We start from the raw sequence: 20,077 nt of genomic DNA, 5'->3' as shown, positions 1-20,077 counted from the left end.
TAAGTATTAATTTTAACATTTATCTTTTCAGCACTCAGTCAAAACATGAATTCCATGCACCTCTTTGAAGTCTTTTGAATGATTTTTGAAATTAAAGTTAAATCCTAACTCCTTACCATGGCCTATAAATTTCTAACATGATCTGGTTTGGCTCTGGTCTCATGTACCATTCATCGCTCATGCCACTCTCCTCCTCCCGCTTGACACCTGTCTCCTCCTGTTCCTCTAATGACAAGAGTTTTTCCTCCTGGGGCCTTTGCTCTTGTTTCCCTCTACCTTTTGTATTCTTCAAATCTCAGGCCAGATATCACCTCCTTTGAAGTCAGCCTATGAAAGTGGTCCACCTCCACCTTTATCTGCATTAATCACATTAGCATGCTTTATTTCCTTCATGACATTCATCTCCACATGAAATTATCTTCTTTTTAAAATATACTTATTATCTGTCACCCAGACTTAGCGGTAAATTACATGAGAGCGGGAACTTTGTCTCGTTCAACTTTGTATCCTTACTACTTAGACTAGTGCCTGGCATAGAACAAGTGCTCAAAAAATACTTGTTAAATAAATGCACATGTAACTTGACATACATGCTGTTATGACTGAGTCCCAAAAGGACAATAGATAGGTGCCAATCTCCCCTACATCTAAAGTCAGATGTTAGCCTACCATGTAAAATATGCCAAGAAATTGCGGCTCAGTATTATTCATCACTCATCTCCAGTTCAAGGCTGGGGGATGGCTGGGGTGATCTGATGACTCATGAAGAGGTATTGCTTTGAAGCTACCTGATAGGTACTCACACCTCCCACTGGGGGAAAAAAGAGATGCTTCCCCTTACCTCAAGCTACCTGAGAGGAGGTTTCAGGGAAATACTTGGAGAACTTGATACATGTCACCTGAAGTCTGGGGGAATACAGGGACCTAGGATCTGAATCTTTCCTGAGAAAACCAAATCAGATCAGAGAGAATGCTGCAAACCAGCTTCATGTTCACCAACTGTAGATACATGTGAGTTTTTCTCAGGGGAAAGTGTATTATGTTAGCAATTTACTTTGTAACACACCAAAAGTAAGATTGGTTAATGGGATTGCTAGATGGGTGGATGGATGGATATGTCATAAATCAAGTGTAGCAAAATGTTCCCAGGGATGGTGGTAAAAGCTGTTTTAAAAGGGAGTCCAGCAAGAAGGTTGTTTGGCTGAGCACACAAGGGATCTAGTTGAGGGTTGAAACTTCAGAAACCCAAGGGCTGAAGGCTAGGATCATTAGTGATGGCCTGAAAGTGCAGTGCATGGCATACATCTGAGACCTCTGAGAAGGTCTACCATCTTCCCCTTCACAGCCCAAACCTGGAGGAATCTAAAACCTTAACCAGCATGTAGTTAAGGAAGAGGAGGCATAGATATAAAGATAGAAAACAAAACAAAAGTGGCCTGTTTTGCTTCCTCTACTGAAGTTTCCAGCCTGAAGCAGAACTGAGCTCAGGAAAAGGGAAAGCTTTAACCTGAAATGAAGTTTGTGTGATCTTCATGAGATTTCATCCAACACAGGGGGAAAAAAAGTGGTCCTCAGAGAATTTGAAGACAAAATATAAAAGCATTCACACTTCACTGAATCCTGCTCATTTAATACAATGTACATGTCTAACAAAACCCAACCCTGGCTGAAAGAATTCTAATTTAATAGCCTATCAAATGTTCATTTATTCAACAAATATTTATTGAGCAACTTCTATCTACCAGACATTGGTGTAGGTAGTGAATTTACAACAGTGAAAAAGATAAGCATCTGACTAAAGTAGAGAAGATTTATTTAATTTCTTAAAAAAAAATTGAAGTGTAGCTGATTTATTAGTTTCGGGTATACAACATAGTGATACAATATTTATAGATTATATTTCATTTAAGGTTATTACAAAATAATGGCTATCTTTCCTTGTGCTGTACAATATCTACTTGTTCCTTATTTATTTTATATGCAATAGTTTGTGTCTCTTAATCCCATAACTCTATCTTGCCCCTCTTCCCTTCCCTCTCCCCACTGCTAAACACTACTTTGTTCTTATATTCTTGACTCTGTTTCTTTTTTGTTATACACATTTGTATGCTTTATTTTTTTAATTTCCACATATAAGTGATAACATAAGAGTATTTGTCTTCCTCCATCTGACTTACTTCACTAAGCATAATAGTCTCTAGGTACATCCACACTGTTGCAAAGGGCAGAATTTCATTCTTCATTATGGCTAGGTAATATTCCATTGTGTATATATACCACATCTTCTTTATCCATTCATCTGCTGATGGGCTTGTGTTGCTTCTATATCTTGTTGTTGTTGTTGTAGTTCACTCACTCAGTCATGTCCGAGTTTTTGCAACCCCATGGACTGCAGCATGCCAGGCTTCCCTGTCCATCAGCAACTCCCAGAGCTTGCTCAAACTCAAGTTCATTGAGCCAGTGACACCATCCAACCATCTCATCCTCTGTCATCCCCTTTTCCTCCTGCCTTCAATCTTTCCCAGCATAGGGTCTTTTCCAATGAGTTGACTCTTCAAATCACATGGCCAAAGTACTGGAGTTTCAGCTTCAGCATCAGTCCTTCCAATGAATATTCAGGACTGACTTCCATTAGGATTGACTGGTTTGATTTCCTTGCAGCCCAAGGGACTCTCAAGAGTCTTCTCCAACACCACAGTTCAAAAACATCAATTCTTCGGCACTCAGCCTTCTTTAGGGTCCAACTCGCACATCCATACATGACTACTGGAAAAACCACAGCTTTGACTACATGGATCTTTGTGACAAAGTAATGTCTCTGCTTTTTAATCTGCTGTCTAGATTAGTCATAGCTTTTCTTCCAAGCAGCAAGCGTCTTTTAATTTCATGGCTGCAGTCACTATCTGCAGTGATTTTGGAGCCCCCAAAAATAAAGTCTGTCACTGCTTCCATTGTTTCCCCATCTATTTGCCATGAAGTGATGGGACTGGTGCCATGATCTTGGTTTTTTGAAGTCTGAGTTTTAAGCCAGCTTTTTCACTCTCCTCTTTCACCTTCACGAAGAGGTTTTTTGGTTCCTCTTCACTTTCTGCCATAAGGGTGGCGTCATCTGCATATCTGCAGTTACTGATATTTCTCCTGGCAATCTTGATTCCAGCTTATGCTTTATCCAGCCAGCATTTCTCATGATGTACTCTGCATAGAAGTTAAATAAGCAGGGTGATAATATACAGCCTTGATGTACTCCTTTCCCAATTTTGAACCAGTCTTTTGTTCCATGTCTGGTTCTACTTGTTGCTTCTTGACCTGCATACAGGTTTCTTAGGAGGCAAGTGAGATGTTCTGGTATTCCCATTTCTTTAAGAATTTTCACATTTTGTTGTGATCCACATAGTCAAAGACTTCAGTGCAGTAAATGAAGCAGAAGTAGATGTTTTTCTGGGATTTTCTTGTTTTTTCTATGATTCATTGGATGTTGGCAATTTGATCTCTGGTTCCTCTACCTTTTCTAAATCCAGCTTGAACATCTGGAAGTTCTCAGTTCACATACTATTGAAGCCTGGCCTGGAGAATTTTGAGCATTACTTTGCTAGCCTGTAAAAAGAGTGCAATTATGTGGTAGTTTGAACATTCTTTGGCATTACCTTTCTTTGGGATTGGAATGAAAACTGACCTTTTCCAGTCCTATGGCCACTTCTGAGTTTTCCAAATTTGCTGTCATATTGAGTGTAGCACTTTAGCAACATCATCTTTTAAGGTTTGAAATAGCCCTATATCTTGGCTATTGGGAATAACTCTTCTATGAACGTTGGCATGCATGTATCTTTTCAAATTAGTGGGACATTTATTTTTGGACATATACCCAACAGTGGCATTGGTGGATCATATGGTATTTCTATCTTTAGTTCTTTGAGGAAACTGCATACTATTTTCATGGTAGCTGCACCAATTCATATTCCCATCAACAGTTTACCATATTCCTTTTTCTCCTCATCCTCACCAACATTAGTTATTTGAAGACTTTTTAATGAGAGTCATTCTGACAAGTGTGAAGTGCTATCTCCTTTTGCTTTTGATTTACATTTCTCTAATAATTAGTGATGCTGAGCATTTTTTCATGTGCCTGTAAGCCATCTTTATGTCTCGTTTGGAAAAAAAATGTCTATTCAGCTTCTTCTTGCACATTTTTTAAATTAGTTAAAAAAAAAAAAATATATATATATATATATATATATATATATATATATAATTATATGAGCTGTTTGGGCTTTCTTGATGGCTCAGTAACAAAGAATCTGCCTGCAATACAGGAGACATAGGAGACTCAGTTTCTATCACTCAGAACCCCTGGAGGGCATGGCAACCCACTCCAGTACTCTTGCAGGGAAAATCCCACGGACAGAGGAGTCTGGTGGCCTACGGTCCATGGGGCTGCAGAGAGATGGACATGACTTAAACGATTGAGCACTGCATAGCACAGCACATGAGCTGTTTATATATGTTGGATATTAATCCCTTATGGATATCTTCCCATTTCTTTGTATCATTTTCAAATTCCTTCATTAATGATTTATAGCTTTCAGAGTATAGGTCTTTCACATTCTTGGTTAAGTTTATTCCTAGGTACTTCTTTCTTTTTGATGTGATTGTAAACGGGATCATTTCCTTAATTTCTCTTTTTTGATAGAGACTTCAGGGTTTTCTATCTATAATATCAGGTCATATGTAAATAGAGTTTTTCTTCTCTTCCAATTTTCTTCTCTTCCTTTTATTTCTTCTTTTCTGATTGCTGTGGCTAGAAAAAGTAGAGAAGTTTTGTTTTTCATAAACTGCTTTTTAAAAAAATATTTATTTGGCTGTGTCAGGTCTTATTTGTGGCACATGGACTCAATAGTTTTGGTACAGTGGGCTTAGTTGCTCTGCAGCATGTGGGATCCTAGGTCCCCAACCAGGGATCAAACCCATATCCCCTGCATTGCAAGGCAGATTCTTAACCACTGGACTACCAGGGAATTCCTGAGAAGTTTTAGAAGTTTAAAAGAATGTTATAGAATGGTAACATTCTATATTTTGATAGAGATTTGGGTTACATAGGTACATGTATTTGTTAAAACTAGAGTTCAATACTTATTCATAGTGTTTATCTTTTGATGTAAAATTTACCCAAAATAACATGCACAAGTCTAAAGTGTTTGCTGACTTTTGAAAAGTGGGTGATCATCACAACTCTGCTTTCCTCCACTATCAGAAGATAATTTTGCCTCCCATTTCACTGATAAAACAGAAGCCATCTGACAAGCATTCTCCAACTTAGAAATGTAGCCAAACCTCTCCTTTCTTCATTTTGTCATTGTAAACAACATACACCTACTCCCACCTGAGGTCAATTTCTTCTTCTGGTTTTTCCTCCTATCCTTTCCAATCCTCTCAGAAGCCTTGCTTTATTGGATTATTCCTCTCCTCCAGAATTTTCATTTCAAGGAGCGAGCTTGTTTAAGAACTAATGCTGGATTCTCTCTACTACCTGAGTCCTCACACCTGCCATTCCTTTTCCTTGGAACAATTTCCCTATTTCTTCCCCCTTACTTATCATAAACCCTACTCACCCTTCAGGTGTTTCCTTAGATTCTATTCACTTAGATATAACTTCCCTGACCTTCCATCCCACACTATGGTAGAAACTATTGAGCTTCCTGTTTCATGACACTCAGCTCACCTTTATTTGTTTTATGTATGTCTTGCCCACAAGACAAACATGGCCTCTGTCCTCAGTGTCTTATTAACTACTAACCTCCAGTACTTAGTCTAGCACCTAGCACGTTAAAATATTTGTTGCTGAATGAAAGACTTAATTAAAATTCAATCATCTGTAAAATGTAATGTTTTAAAATGTCTTCTCTTCCTTCATAGATTTAAATTTTTATTCTAATAGCTATTAGAATAATAGCTTTCCTAGGATTGGGTTAAATTAGAAGGGCATTGTGACATTTTTGTTCTTATAATTTTTCATAAATATGTTCTAAAATTTAAGTGACTGTCTTATACATAAAAGATCCTCTGCAAGAACTATTTCATAGTCATAAAAATTCTATAAAGTAGAAAGATCCTTCAAGATCCTATATTTCAATATCCTTAGGTCATTCTTTAAAGGAAGAAAACCAAAGTACTACGGTACTTTTATGACTGTACTGTTACTGAATTTTTACTCAGATAGGGGTATCTTATGCTAAAGACACCATGGGGGAAATTCTGGAAATTCAGAGTTCTTTTTACCTTTCAAGTGTGAAGCAAGATGATCATCTGTTAGTTTACATAACTACATATTCTAAATAGTTTAGTTTTTCTGAGCAAACCTAAATTCATTCAGCATTCACTGATAGACACTAGAGACTTAACATGAAACACAAATCACTCAAGTATGTAACCATCACATATATATGAGCCTAAGCACATAAACACAGACACACACATATATGTACACACACGCACACAAAAAATTTGAGGAAGTAGAGCTACTAAAACTAAATAAATGAGAGATCTTTACATACAAATATGTTTCTCCTTAGAAATAATTTCTGCTGCCAGCCTTGATGTAAGTCTTATTAACTTTACATAACTCCTTTCACCAGGTCAAAATATAGTACCAACTTAAGTACATTTGGGGCCTCCACAGACTACCTCTTCTTGATGTCCTATTCAAATAAAACTAGACTATTGAGCCAGACTAACTGAAAAGGCAATGCAAGTTTTCACTGAAGCATAACAAAGCAAGATTCTCAAAACACTTCTCCAGCTGTGTATCTCCACACCAGCCCTTCAAAACAGGAGCCACCTCTACTCCCTTCCTTAAGTATAATTTAGCTTTTATGCTTTGATGCTGTTGAACTGTGGTGCTGGAGAAGACTCTTTAGAGCATCTTGGACAGCTAGGAGATCAAACTAGTCAATCTTTTTTTTTTTTTCCAAACCAGTCAATCTTTAAAGAAATCAACCCTGAACATTGACTGGAAAGACTGATGCTGAAGCTGAAGCTCCCATACTTTGGCCAGCCTGATGCCAAGAGCTGACTCACTGGAAAATACCCTGATGCTGGGAAACACTGAGGGCAGGAGAAGTGGGTGACAGAGGACGAAATGATTGGATGGCATCCCCGACTCAATGGACATGAGTTTGAGCAGACTCTGGGAGATAGTGAAGGACAGGGAAACCTGGCATGCTGCAGTCCATAGGGTGGCAAAGAGTTGGGCATGCCTTAGCAACTGAACAACAACAAGCTTATATAGCTTTTAATTTTTCTTCCTTACCCTGAAACTGACCAGCAAACAAGAGCTCTTAGGGGATGTGTTGGAGGATGTGTTTGAGCAGATATCCAGAGGCAATCCACAATGATTGTCCAATTTCATGGCAGTCTCCTTCCTCAAGGAACTAAGGAACAGAAGGTAAAAGGAACAATCAATAAGCACGGTGGAAAAGCAACATACCAGAGTATGTTACCTGTTGAGAGGTGGGAAAAATTAGGGGTTCTGAGATAGGGCAGAGAAGCCTGAAGGTGAGCCTAGGGTTGAACCTGGTCCTTGACAACGAATTACCTAACCAGTATTTGTGGAGCTTCCTGTCTCATTTCTCAGTGGTCGCCATACAGTGGTATTCTCCTTTACAGTCAAGGCTTCCTTTGGCCAGATGACATAAGAAAGAATAACATGTGTACAGGCAGCTAAAAGCTCTTCCGATATACCAGAGGTGGTTTGGGATGGGAAAGTGGTCTCTGGGCTTCCACGGTGACGCAGTGGCAAAGAATCCACTTGCCAATGCAAGAGACGCAAGAGACACCGGTTCCAGCCCTGGTTTGGGAAGGAAGATCTCTGAAGTAGGAAATGACAAACAGCTCCAGTTTTCTTGCCTAAAAAATTCCATAGACAGAGGAGCCTGGCTGGCTACAGTCCACGATAGGGTTGCAGAGTCCCACAGGACTGAGGCTGACAGACTCAAGTGGTCTCCGAGGTCCCTAAAGTCTAAAACGCGCGTGTCCAAGTGGCTCCGCACTCCTTAGTTTAGCAGTCCAGAGGGGCAGTTACATCCGACGCAAAGCGCTGAGTGGCTCAGGGTACATGCTCCTGAGAATGTCCAGCTGGCCTCAACCTCCAGAAGAGCCAGCTCGCGTTGGGTTTCCGCCAGCTCAGGCCGCCTGCGGTCACTCCGCCCACTGCCTCTGTGGACCTCCGCCCCCTTCTTTCCCTTCCGCGCTCCGCCATTTCCGACTACGCCTCTAGCTCATTTGGGCCCTCCTCGGCTTCCGTCCCAGATGATCCCTCCCCGAGGCTGCCGCTGCCTCCTCCTCCCGGAGCTGGGGCCGCCTCCTGGGCCAGTGGCGTAGCCGGACTCTGCGTCGCGGCCAGCTAGATAGGGGCGGAGGTCCGGAGCCCGGTCTGGACCCGAGCGGGGGGCCATGGAGAAAGCGGCCCGAGGCACTCTCCACACCGACTAACGCGGGCCCGTTGCGGCTGCAGGCGCCATGGACCGAGCCCCCGCAGACCAGGTACGCGGGCTTGAGCCAGGCCGGTCGGGCCGGGAGCTGGGGGTCGCGGCTTCCTCCCGGGCGGGCCCTCGTCTCCGAGCGTGGGCCCGGACGGCCGGAGCCCTCGGGTTCCTGCTGGCGCAGACCTCCTTTCCCCGGGATCCTGGCGGCGCCCCTCTTCCTGCATTGTTTCAGATGCTGTCTCGAGCTTGGGGGCTTTTTCAGCCCCGATTACCCCCGGGCTGGGGACTTGCTTTTGGCCCCCCTGACTTGTTTGGTGAAAGGGGCCAGAAGATTCCTAAGTTGTCCGTTCTTTCCAAGGAGAGGGTTTATAACTTCACCAAATACTACCCCCCTCCCCCTTCCCTTCAGTTCTGGAATGTGTTTTCAAGGTGGAAAGGCTTCTCACTTAGAAAAACTGTCAGGGAATGTGTGATAACTACAGATGAAGGAGGGGTTATGGGCTTTTAAAGATCTACGTTCCCTTGAGTGAAGCATTGTTTTTGCAGTGGTTTTAGGGAGGTGTTCCTTTTAGATATGAAATACTGCGGTTTCCCTTTGCCCTTCTAGCCAGTTATTTTGCCAAAAAAAAAAAAAAATAGTATTTTTAAAACATCGATTTTATATTTTAAAGGTGTAGGACCCGAAGGACGAGTTCATTTCCGAGCCCGTTTTCGTATTCACGAAGTCCCATTAGTGTTTCAGTTGCATCAAATTATTGATTATCCAAGCTAGAAGGTGCTGGGAGGCTGGGATGGTGACAGTGTTTAAAAAAAAAGGAGAAAAATCTAAAATAATAGTTTTCTTCCCTCCAAAAAGTTTCAGTATTTTCCATTCTGAGATCTGTATGAAAGGATTTAATTTGATGAAATCGAAGTTTACTCACTGTCCATTCCCCCTCTTCAGTTGAAGGCCTTGCCCAGTAATGAACTCGGCAAATAGATGAAGGAAAAGGAGAGATTAGGGATTAGCCTGATTACTTTACAAATGGATAATTAACACCTGAATAACGAGAAAAGATTTCCCAAATTCTTGTATTTGTATATATGTAGCTGGAATTTATGTGTATATATGTAACTAGTTCAGATTTTGAAATCGGGCTCTTTCAGCAGACAGCCGCTTCCTGGTTGTGGATATTTGTTTTGTTTTTTTCTTTTTCTTTTTTTTCCTTTGTATAAAAATCTTTAATAAAAGCTTGTGTGAATATGACTGAAAACACAAGCGAGTTTTATGAAACAGTATGTGTATTTACCAAAGCAAAACTGATGGGGGCCCCTTGACAAATTAATGCAGGCTTTCCTGTGATCCAAGGTATTTTATATGCCCCCATATCCAATTTAAGGAAAATTAATTTTTCAAGATACCTATCAAAAAGCACCCGAAATTTCAAAGCCTGAGAAGTGAATAAGAAATTTTCTTGAATGATTTTCCAGTACTTGTGTTACTAATGAAAGGGTTAAACATTTTGTTCCTTCACTAGGATGACAGAGCTGTAACTAGTAATGCTGTCATGTATATACTTATGGTTCCATGTATATGGTTCCATGTATATACTTATGGTTTCTTTCATCCTAGAGGAAATGTAATTAACTATTTAGATGGTAACTTTTAGCATAGTTATTTGTATGTAATTATCTTGATAGCAAGTGCTATGAGCAGATTCTTTAGAGAGCCCTTTTGTCTTTCATCCCGTATCTTTCCAGAGTCCACAGCCTATTAAAATCTTGTAGAAATTTAAGCTTCAGAAAAAAACATAAATGTAGGTTGAAGAATTTTTCTTTTTTTTCTCTCCAGTACCTCCTACCTCTTCCCTTAGGCTAATCTTAGGGGATTATGAGAGAATAATCTGAATCAATTCCTCTTCCCCCACACTCAAAGGAAGCTAAGATCCCAAGAAGTGATGCTGCTTTGCCTAGTTCATGCTGTAGGCAGTTAATTCAGGGGTCGATGGATAACCTGGAAGGAGTCTCCTTCATTTTAAATTAGCACTTTTCTGATGGCAAAACTCCATTATTTTCATTATATTCTCATATTCATCATTGAAAAAGGCACAGAACTATTAACTTAATGATAGATTAGGGGCTGGAACTGAGATCTGTCCACTGTGTGGAGTTCTTGATTGCTTTCACGATACCACTGAGTAATGTAATGGCTTTTCCAAGTTATTTGGAATGTACTTTTATATTTTTACTAAATGAATTTAATAGGTAAAAGTCATTAAAAACAGATGCCACATGTGCTGAATTTCCACTTTTCTCTCAAAACATTTATTTTAAACCAGTGTTGGTTTATATTCAGAATTTCTGGAAATGTCTACAGTATTAAAAGTTATTATAATACTATAGTGGTTGAGTATTCATAAAAGTTTGATTTTTAAAGACTAGTACTAATACAGACTTTCTGCACTTTGTCTTAATCTAAGTGAAATCCTTGGAGTATTGCACAAGTGTAACTTAAAAAACATCTAAGCGTGTTTTGCTTGAAGTTGTAGTTATTGGAATTACTTCTTGTTTATATATATATATAAAATCTTTGTATAAACGGATAAATTCTGTGTGTGTTGATCAAGATTATAAAAAGCAAGTTACTGGGAATACATGCTAGCTAGTAATCTTAATTGCAGTAATGACTATTTGAAAAAAAATGTTATAACCATAAGAGAATCTCAGGAGTAACCTCTTTTAGCAAGACTGTTTTAAATCAAAATGAGTAGCTTATTTTAATTGCCAGAGTTAATTCTGAGAAAGAATACTGCTTAGTAGAGTGCTTTTTTTTTTTTTTTAGTGCATTTAAAAAAAAAATCTGTTTTGTTTATTTAGCTGTGCCAGATCTTAGGTGTTTTTTTTTTTTTTTTCTTCTGTCCTTAAAGGGGGGAAAAAAACCTGATATAAAGGGATGTGAAGACTAAATGATGGAGTTTGTTTATAAAGTTTTTGTATTTCTATTTTTACGACATTTAGGACAGTGTTTTGAGACTCTTTTAAAAAATAAACTGACTTTAGAAGTGACAGAACACTTGAGGTTGACAATCTCTTGTATTATCAAATAATTTAAACACTGGCTTAGTTTTTAGTACATTAATGTTAGATAAGTTCTTTTAAAGTAATTTGCAAAATTATTGATCACTAATGCCTTTAATTCTTAGAAAACCAGATGTATGATAAGTAAACATGGTTTCATGCAAAGAGCTGTTTACCAATAAAGGTATAAAATTATCTGGCTTATCATTTTTTTCTTTAAATAATTACAAATGTCAAATAGAGTCAGCACTGCAAACTATATTCTAAATAAGTTACTCTAAAATGTTTATTATTCAGTAATACTTAGAGTTAGCTTTTATAGATCTAAGTAAGCGATTGCCTTAACATTTTAAAAATGCTTTTGTAATCAAAAAGAAAGTAAAGAATGCTCATTTAGTGAAAATATCATTTGAAAATTTAAAGAGGCATTTCCCCCTAAGTTTTTAAGTCAAAGGGGAATTAAAAAGTGTAATTAAACATTTTTTAAAACGTAATAAAATACTGCATATTAAAATGTATGGGATGTGGCTGAAGCTATACTCTGAGGCAAATGCGTAGTCATAAATGTTTTCGTTGTTCAGCATTTTAAAAGGAAGTTAAAAATTAAGCATCCAAGGAAAGGCGGGGTGGGGGAGAACTCCTCAAAGAAAAAGAGAAAATGAATAGATAGTCCAAAAACTAGTATTAAATTTAGAAAGTTAGGTTTTAGAAAAGTACCATCAGAGTTTAACAAGATTAAATGTGGTCCATTTTAAGAAAAGAGGGAAAATGTATAAATAGGAAAGCAAGTAGGCAGAGTCTTAAGTTATATGCTTTGATTTTTTTCTTCAGTATTTTCTAAAGTCTTGGAAAACTTGATATGTATAACTACTGATAAATTTTGGAAAGTGGCTTACTTTCAGTAAAAGACGTTCCAACTAGAAAACAATAAAGCCAGCAGGTATCTCTTAAGCACTTTTTCCTTCAGGAGACATTTGTTTTATCTTTGGTCATGATACATAAAAACATCTTAGTGTTTGATATATCCTATTTACCTTAATATAGCAAGAACGTGGAGGGTTTCCATAGTCGTATTTTTTCTGTAGGTGTGTAGTATGTACTGACATTTCACTGTAGGAGCACGCTTTGTTATGTTCTACTTCAGTTTTGATTTTAAGTGGGTGTCATTTTTCTGTTGCTTAATCTGGGGAAATTATTTGTACTCTTATGAAAGTTCTATCTCAGAGGAATTTAGTATGCGTTCTCTGCTGATGCGTGCTTCATACTAGCGTGGTACTCTCTTCAGTACATGAGCTCAGAGTGTGTTTGTTAAATTATACAGGCTCTCAGTGATCTGAATGCATTTGTTTAATAAACTTTTAAATAAGATTTCTATAGTTTCTTGTTCAAATACAGGTTTCTGGGATTATGATTTTCATTAACTTGGAAAATTCTGAAGTAATTTCTAAAAGATAAAGGTAATTTTACAGTACAGTTACTTTTTTGTTTGTTTTTTAAGCAAATAGTAGTACAGGAGTAGATTTTGTTCTGTGTCTAGACTTCTTTCATATTTTTATTTTCTTTAAGGAGACAAAAATTTGCTATAAAATTTCTGATTTCTTAATGATCATGGCATAAATAGAATAAACAAATACAAACTGAGGAGTATCATTGTATGAAGTAACTGGTTAATTTTTTCGTAACATTTTGTTGTCTACTATGTAAGACATCTTTTCCTTTAATTTCTATATTAATATAATGGAAATAACTGCCAAAATCTGTTGCTTGCTTAACATATTATCTGTATGACCTTTATTATGTGAAATTTTAAAAAATAGTTTGCCATATGAACATTACTTTTCAGGCCTGAGGACAACTGAGGCTGCATTTTGATGTATGACACTGAAGGCCCCAAAGTCACGACAAACAACTTTTAAAACCATAGGGAGTTGTAACTATAGGAGAAAGTTTGCCAGTCTGTTCCTACTAGTGACATCTTCTGTTTGTGCAGCTGTTGACTACAGCAGCTTCTCTTTTTTGGTAAAAACAAAGGATCATTTCAGTGTTTGTGAGTTTTATTGTTGAATGCCAACATCTAGAATTGCACTTAGAATAGAAGCCAACACAGACTTTAATTTTTTGGGACATATACTGTGTATATGTGCAGATATTAGTTATAAATTATGCATGACACTTTTTGAATAGTGATTACCTAAATTCACAAAACATATAAAGAACAGATGAGACTAGGTATAAAAAACTTGTTGCAACTTTTTTTTTGTTTTTGGCTAGTCTGTGTGGCTTGTGGGGTATTTGTTTCCTCACCAGGGATTGAACCCATGCCCCCTGCAGTGGAAATGGAGTCCTAAACACTACACTGCTGGGAAAGAGCAAGGATATGAATTTGTTGTTACCAGAGTAATTTATGAGTTGGTATTATTTGGGGGTATCAGGAAAAGTTATTTTTAAATTGCCTTATTTCTTTATAATAGTATTCTTACTTTTTTTCATATGGGATTGAGGATTTAATATAACCATATACCTTGAATTAGAAAAAAATTCCAAGTGTCTTCTAATCCAGATTTATAAAACTGTTCAGGATTCTCATATGTTCAAAGGTTAATATTTTATACCTTAATAAATAAGTTTTGAGTCCTAATGACTATCGTAGTGAAAATCACTGGCCTATTAACATTTGTTTTTGCCTCCTATGTTGAGATTCAAGAAACCAACTCACACGTATTTATGAGTACAATTATGTTATCTACTTCAGATTTGGTCAGTAGTACAAAAGTAGACCTCAAAGTTACATCAGGTGGGGAGGAAGGATATTAAATTGATACTGCTGTATAGTTCAGATTTCTTCCCCTAGACATGTGTTTTGGAATGTTCACAGTGAACTCTTTTTGAACAGTTTCGAAAAAGGCTGTATATTCAGCATGTATATTTAGCATGTCAAGTCTTTTCTTTAGATTTTTTTGGATTTTCTACTGATTACTTTTGTGAGAAACATGCATGAAATTTATTCAGAGAAATATGCCTTGATAGGAGCTTCTAATAAATGCCATCCCAGTGGGGAAAAAGTTCTGGTTAGGTCTATTGCTTTCACGTAGTTGATTTGAGTTGTTGAAGTATTGGATTGCATTCCACTCACTGGTTTTGCAAAGTGTTTATCTTTTAATATTGTTGTTTGTGGGGTTTTTTTCCCCCAAGTCTCCTTGAGATGTTTGTGGTTTTTTAACATTCTACTTTTACAGAATATGCCTATAGATTATTTTATACTAAAATTTAAAAAATTTCAGTTAAATGTAGCAAACACAGAAAGAAAAATGCATAAAACCAGTGTCCAGCTAAATGAGTTATTGGATGAAGACCTTGTGCCACCCATGTTAGGATATAGTATTTTGTCGGGTACCTCAGAAGCTCTCCCAGGTGCCTCTTCCCAATCACAACTTCCTCTTTCCTAAGAGTAATTCCTGTCCTGACTTTCATTGCTCTTCTTTACTTTTCTTTATAGTTTTGTCTCTAATTTGTGCATCCTTAGTGTGGTAGTTTGGAGGAGTCTGGTAGGCTGCAGTCCATGGGGTCGGCTAAGAGTTGGACACGACTGAGCAAATTCGCTTTTGACTTTTCACTTTCATGCATTGGAGAAGGAAATGGCAACCCTCTCCAGTGTTCTTGCCTGGAGAATCCCAGGGATGGGGGAGCCTGGTGGTCTGCCGTCTGTGGGGTTGCACAGAGTCGGACACGACCGAAGCGACTTAGCAGCAGCAGCAGCAGTATGGTAGTGTATTATGTCTGTTAAACATCTATAGATTTATAAGAAAAGATAAAAATAAACTAAAATGGAGCACGTATTCTGGATTACCTTATTTACTCAGTTTGTTTGCTGGAAAGCTGAAGTGCTCACTTTTTTCTCAATTTAACTGTGAAGCAAGTTTTTCTCCCTTGTGCTAAGTTGTTTTTTTCACTTATTGTAGACATTATCCTTCCTTTTAATTTAACCATACTAATCTAATTTCCTGCAATGGACAGAAGTAAACTTTTTTAGACTATTCAAACAAATATAGAGTAGTTATCCTTCAGAACTCTGTTCAGTGATTTTTTCCCACTAACAAAATTAACTTAAAACACAGTGTTTTGTCTGAAGAGTTAATTTGTTTTTTATTTTGTTTTGTTTTTTTACTACCAGCTTTATTTTTGGACTCCGAGGTATGACTTCCTTGTACTCTTGATTGTTTTAACAGCTTTGGTTATGTAAGAAATGACTTCATTGAAATGTAGTAACCTTTGATAAATTTTTTCCTCCAGTTGATGGCTTTGTCTAAATAACATAATCAGATTAAATTTTTTAAATTTGACCTTGCTCTTCCTTTGAATGTTTTGTGAATACTGAGAAGACTGTCTCTTTTATTGTTAAGTTGTGAATTTGTATTATTTAAGTTTTTGCTTGCTTGCTAGTAATGTGTTTCACTTTCTCTTTGAAGAATGTCAAGCTGTCAGCTGAGGTAGAACCATTTATTCCCCAGAAGAAGAATCCTGATACATTTATGATCCCTATGGCACTCCCAAATGATAATGGAAATGTTTCTGGTGTAGAACCAACTCCAATTCCCAGCTACCTGATTACCTGTTATCCATTCGTGCAAGAAAACCAGTCCAATAGGTAATTTGTTTATTATTATTTTCTTTTGGTGGGGGAAGAAAGGGGTAGGGAAATGTAGAAGTTTGCAAAGCACACTTCTTAATTTTTTCCTTTTGTAACATTTAAATATTAACTATTTCTCTACTTTCTAAGAGGAGTAAATGAAACCAAATGATGTAGAAATTTAAAAATTGTTGGCATTGTTATTGGATTATTATTATTTTCTCATTCTTTCTAAGAGAAAATGAAATTCTTTGTGTGTATCACCTATGATAAGTTATTGAAATTTTTTTGAAATAAACTGACTCAACGGGAGGAAGGAATTATTCAGAAAGAGGTGAATAGAAACCCTTTTTTTGAGGATAGGCATTTAATCCTAATTGCCAAGACAGTCTGTTCTAAGAAGAATGTATCAAGGGGTGGCCCTTAACTTTGAAGATTTAGTGGCCAGTTAGCTTATTATATCTCTCGACTCTTGATTGTAGTTTAAATTTAGATTCTGTGCTATAGTCACAGAGTGATTTAGCAAAATGTTTACTGCTCGGATAATGTGTGACCTAGTGGTTAGGGTGTGTCTTGTGATAGCCTTTCTAACCCTGCTTAGACTGTCTGAATGATTAGCACTTCATTGGTGTAGTTCATTTTATTGCTGTATGAAAGTACTGTCAGCCTGTTTCATATTATATCACACATAAAAATTGTACTTCTCTAGCACTGTAGGATAAATGGATGAGGTAGCTGGACTCTAGCCTTTGCCCAACCACCCCTGAGGGCTAAGGCAAGTCAGTATTTCTATTCATCTTTAACCATTGCGTCACACTAGTGTGTCCAAGCACATTCTTTGAGAAATTCTGGATATATGAGATATATGGTCAGTAAATTCCTCTCTCAGGTATTAAATATTCAAGTTAATACTCTAGAACTCTTTAATAGTCTGGGGCATTAGGCACAGTAGAAGCTAAAGGATTCTGCTCAATTGAGTCAGGGTAATATTACATTAAAAATCTTTGACCTATATTGGACTATGCTTGGAGTAATTTATAAACTAAAAATACTATTGCAGTATTTGACAAAGTGGCCAAGTGTACAGTATAATAAGTTTAACTTTTCTTATCTTACCAAATAATTTTGAGAATTCATGAGTAGGCCAGCCATCAGAGTATTTTAAAATATTTTTAGAATTATGGCAGGGGACATTTTTCCCTTGTGCTTTGTCACGGAATAGTGAGGAAAAGCTCTGTGGTCCAGCTCCCTGTGACCTCTCAGTCATCAGCGACAACTGTCTGCAGGGAGGACTGATGAGATGGGAAGGACTGGTGCTTTATAGGAAGGCATCACACTAGAAGAACCCTAGTGCTGGAGATAAGATGGCACTGAACAAATCTGCCTTTTTCTTTTCTTTCTCTTGGACCTCTGGCGCCTGCTTTCATTGTCAAGAAGGAGAGCCGGGGAAAGAGCTGGACTTGGCCAAGTGGTTAGGGGAATATGGGAAAGGAGTAGGAAGCCCTTGGCCTGAGCTAAAGAATGGAGGTGGAATAATCAAGTCACCTACTGTAAAGACCACCTTATACAATGATCACCTTACCCTGCTTTTTGCAGAAGGCTGTTACAGTTAGTTGCTGTCACTGAATGGGAACTTTGGACTGCCATTACTGGCAGATTCAGCAGATAGGTGTTTAACTTTTAGGCAGAAATATTGTGAGGTTGAGGGAGAGAGCTACAAATAAGAATACTCTGTACATTTTAAATTTTGGAATGCAGTAAACTCTCAGGTTAAATGTCTTTGTGTATGTGTGTGTGTATGCGCTCAGTCATGTCTGACTCTTTGTGACCCTTTGGACTGTAGCCCATCAGGCTCCTTTGTCCATGAGACTTCCAGGCAAGACTACTGAAGTGGGTTGCCACTTCTTACTCCAGGGGATCTTCCTGACCCAGAGATCAAACCCATAGCTCTTGGATCTCCTACATTACAGGCAGATTCTTTACCACTGAGTTATCGGGGAAGCCCGGATTCCTTTATACTATCAATTAAAATTATTATTACACATATGTAAAAACTAATTATAGCAAGGAAATTGATAAAAAATAATCTCTTTTTCAGAATTATTACGAGGCTATAGTTGACACTAGTGGTAAAGAACCCGTCTGCCAATGTAGGAGACTTAAGAGTTGCAGGTTCGATCCCTGAGTCAGGAAGATCCCCTGGAGGAGGGAACGGCAACCCACTCCAGTATTATTGCGTGGAGAATCCCATGAACAGAGGAGCCTGACAGGCTACGGTCCATAGGGTCACAAGGAGTCGGACACAACTGAAGCAACTTAGCACATTTTATACTGTTATTTTCTTTTATTAAAATAAGTTGAGAATTTGCTTTGTATTACTTTCAGACATGCATGTCAATAGATTTGTTCTTTTTTGATTTGGTTTTACAGACAGTTTCCATTATATAACAATGATATACGATGGCAACAGCCTAATCCAAACCCTGCTGGACCATACCTTGCTTACCCCATTATATCTGCTCAGCCACCTGTTTCTACAGAGTATACATATTATCAGCTGATGCCAGCACCATGTGCACAAGTTATGGGTTTCTATCATCCTTTCCCTGCACCTTACTCCAACACTTTTCAGGCTGCAAATACTGTCAATACTATAACCACAGAATGCACTGAGCGTCCAAATCACCTTGGACAGGTCTTCCCATTGTCTGGCCATCGAAACAGAAATAGTAATAGAGGACCAATGGTACCAAAAGTAAGTGACCAAATTTGATTGGCTTTTGTGTTTGATATTTCTGTTGTTAGTGTAAGTAATTTGCTACTTGTATTGATTAGCCTTTACCTCAGAGTTTTACTTTTTAAAAAACAATTAAGGATGTAGCATTTTAAAAATAACTTTTTCCATTACTTTTGTTCCTCATTCTTAAATGGTGATATGATTTACAGTCATTTTCAAATCAGAGAGTTTACATAAGCATAATGCACAAATATTTCCAAATTATTTTAATTTAGTGATAAAAATTGCATAGTGACACAGTTTTAGTAAGGGATTAGTTTGACTCCTTTCCTAGCAGTGTTAAGCGGCTGATGTACATTTAGATATTTCAGTCTTCAGAAATAAGCAGGAGATATTATGGAAAAGAATATTGTGATGCATTAAGTCTCTTCAACTTCATTGTTTTCTATTCTGTCAGTTTTTATTAGGAACAGCACTTTGTTCTTCAGAGAATGCTTTACTATATTATATGGACACAGGGTCTCCTAGGGCTAAAAAAAATTAAAGATAAATGTGCGAAATGACTTTTTGTCAATACCAGCCTTTTGACTAAGTTAAACAAAAGGACACAAAGGCCTTGAAATCACAGGAGAGTTAAGGTTAATTCTAGGTGTCTGTTTCTTAACTAAAAGATTACTTTTCTGTTGAAGCCATAGTGTCAAAGCAAATAAGAAAAACCAGATTTCTTCTCAGCACTTTTGAGCTAACGGAAAGCAGAGTGATTAGATGCCTTTTACATCTGTTATTGTCAAGGAGTTCATGCTTTCCTAAATTCCATTAGCCCAGCGTCTTCAGTGAAAAGTCTATGCTATCTTCTGGCATACTTTGTTCAGGTTAAAATACAAACAAGCTGCAGAAGTTGCTTGGAAAAGCTTATTAGTTTTTGTCCATGGAAACTTTCTGGGTCAAGGGAAGTCCTTTTGGGATATCTCAGAATGAAAAGAAATAAGTATTGGAAATAGACAATAGTATATAACTTTCAAGTATTGAAGTAACATGATATCTCAGACTGCATTTCCAGCACTTCAAGAAGTTATCTAAGAAGTTAAATTTGGAGTTCTTTTGTATAAATTGCTATTATGTGATGGATACTCATATTTTTAAAAAATGAAGGAAAGGATCAGCTTTTTAATATTTTCT

General features: G+C 37.5%; 1 protein-coding gene and 1 long non-coding RNA gene across 2 annotated transcripts in view; one reads left to right on the top strand and one right to left on the bottom strand.

The window, feature by feature from the left end:
* Positions 1-4,245: 4,245 nt before the first annotated feature.
* On the bottom strand, positions 4,246-8,236 carry LOC122704501. The gene is made up of 3 exons (XR_006343871.1): positions 7,589-8,236; positions 7,304-7,424; positions 4,246-4,795 (listed from the first exon to the last, which is right to left on the bottom strand). It is a non-coding gene; the product is annotated as an uncharacterized LOC122704501 (long non-coding RNA).
* Positions 8,237-8,289: 53 nt separating this feature from the next.
* Positions 8,290-20,077, top strand: part of SECISBP2L (SECIS binding protein 2 like) — a 55,785-nt gene continuing 43,997 nt past the window's right edge. The window contains exons 1-3 of the mRNA XM_043919274.1: positions 8,290-8,535; positions 16,001-16,179; positions 18,592-18,916. Of these exons, the coding sequence (XP_043775209.1) occupies positions 8,512-8,535; positions 16,001-16,179; positions 18,592-18,916 (528 nt within the window). The 5' untranslated portion in view covers positions 8,290-8,511. The remainder of the gene's footprint in view (positions 8,536-16,000; positions 16,180-18,591; positions 18,917-20,077) is intronic.

Source organism: Cervus elaphus, chromosome 12 (assembly GCF_910594005.1).
Source record: "Cervus elaphus chromosome 12, mCerEla1.1, whole genome shotgun sequence".
NCBI classification, from domain to species: Eukaryota; Metazoa; Chordata; class Mammalia; order Artiodactyla; family Cervidae; genus Cervus; species Cervus elaphus.
The sequence above is the reverse complement of the archived record's forward strand: the minus strand, read 5'-3'. Positions and strand labels throughout refer to the sequence as shown.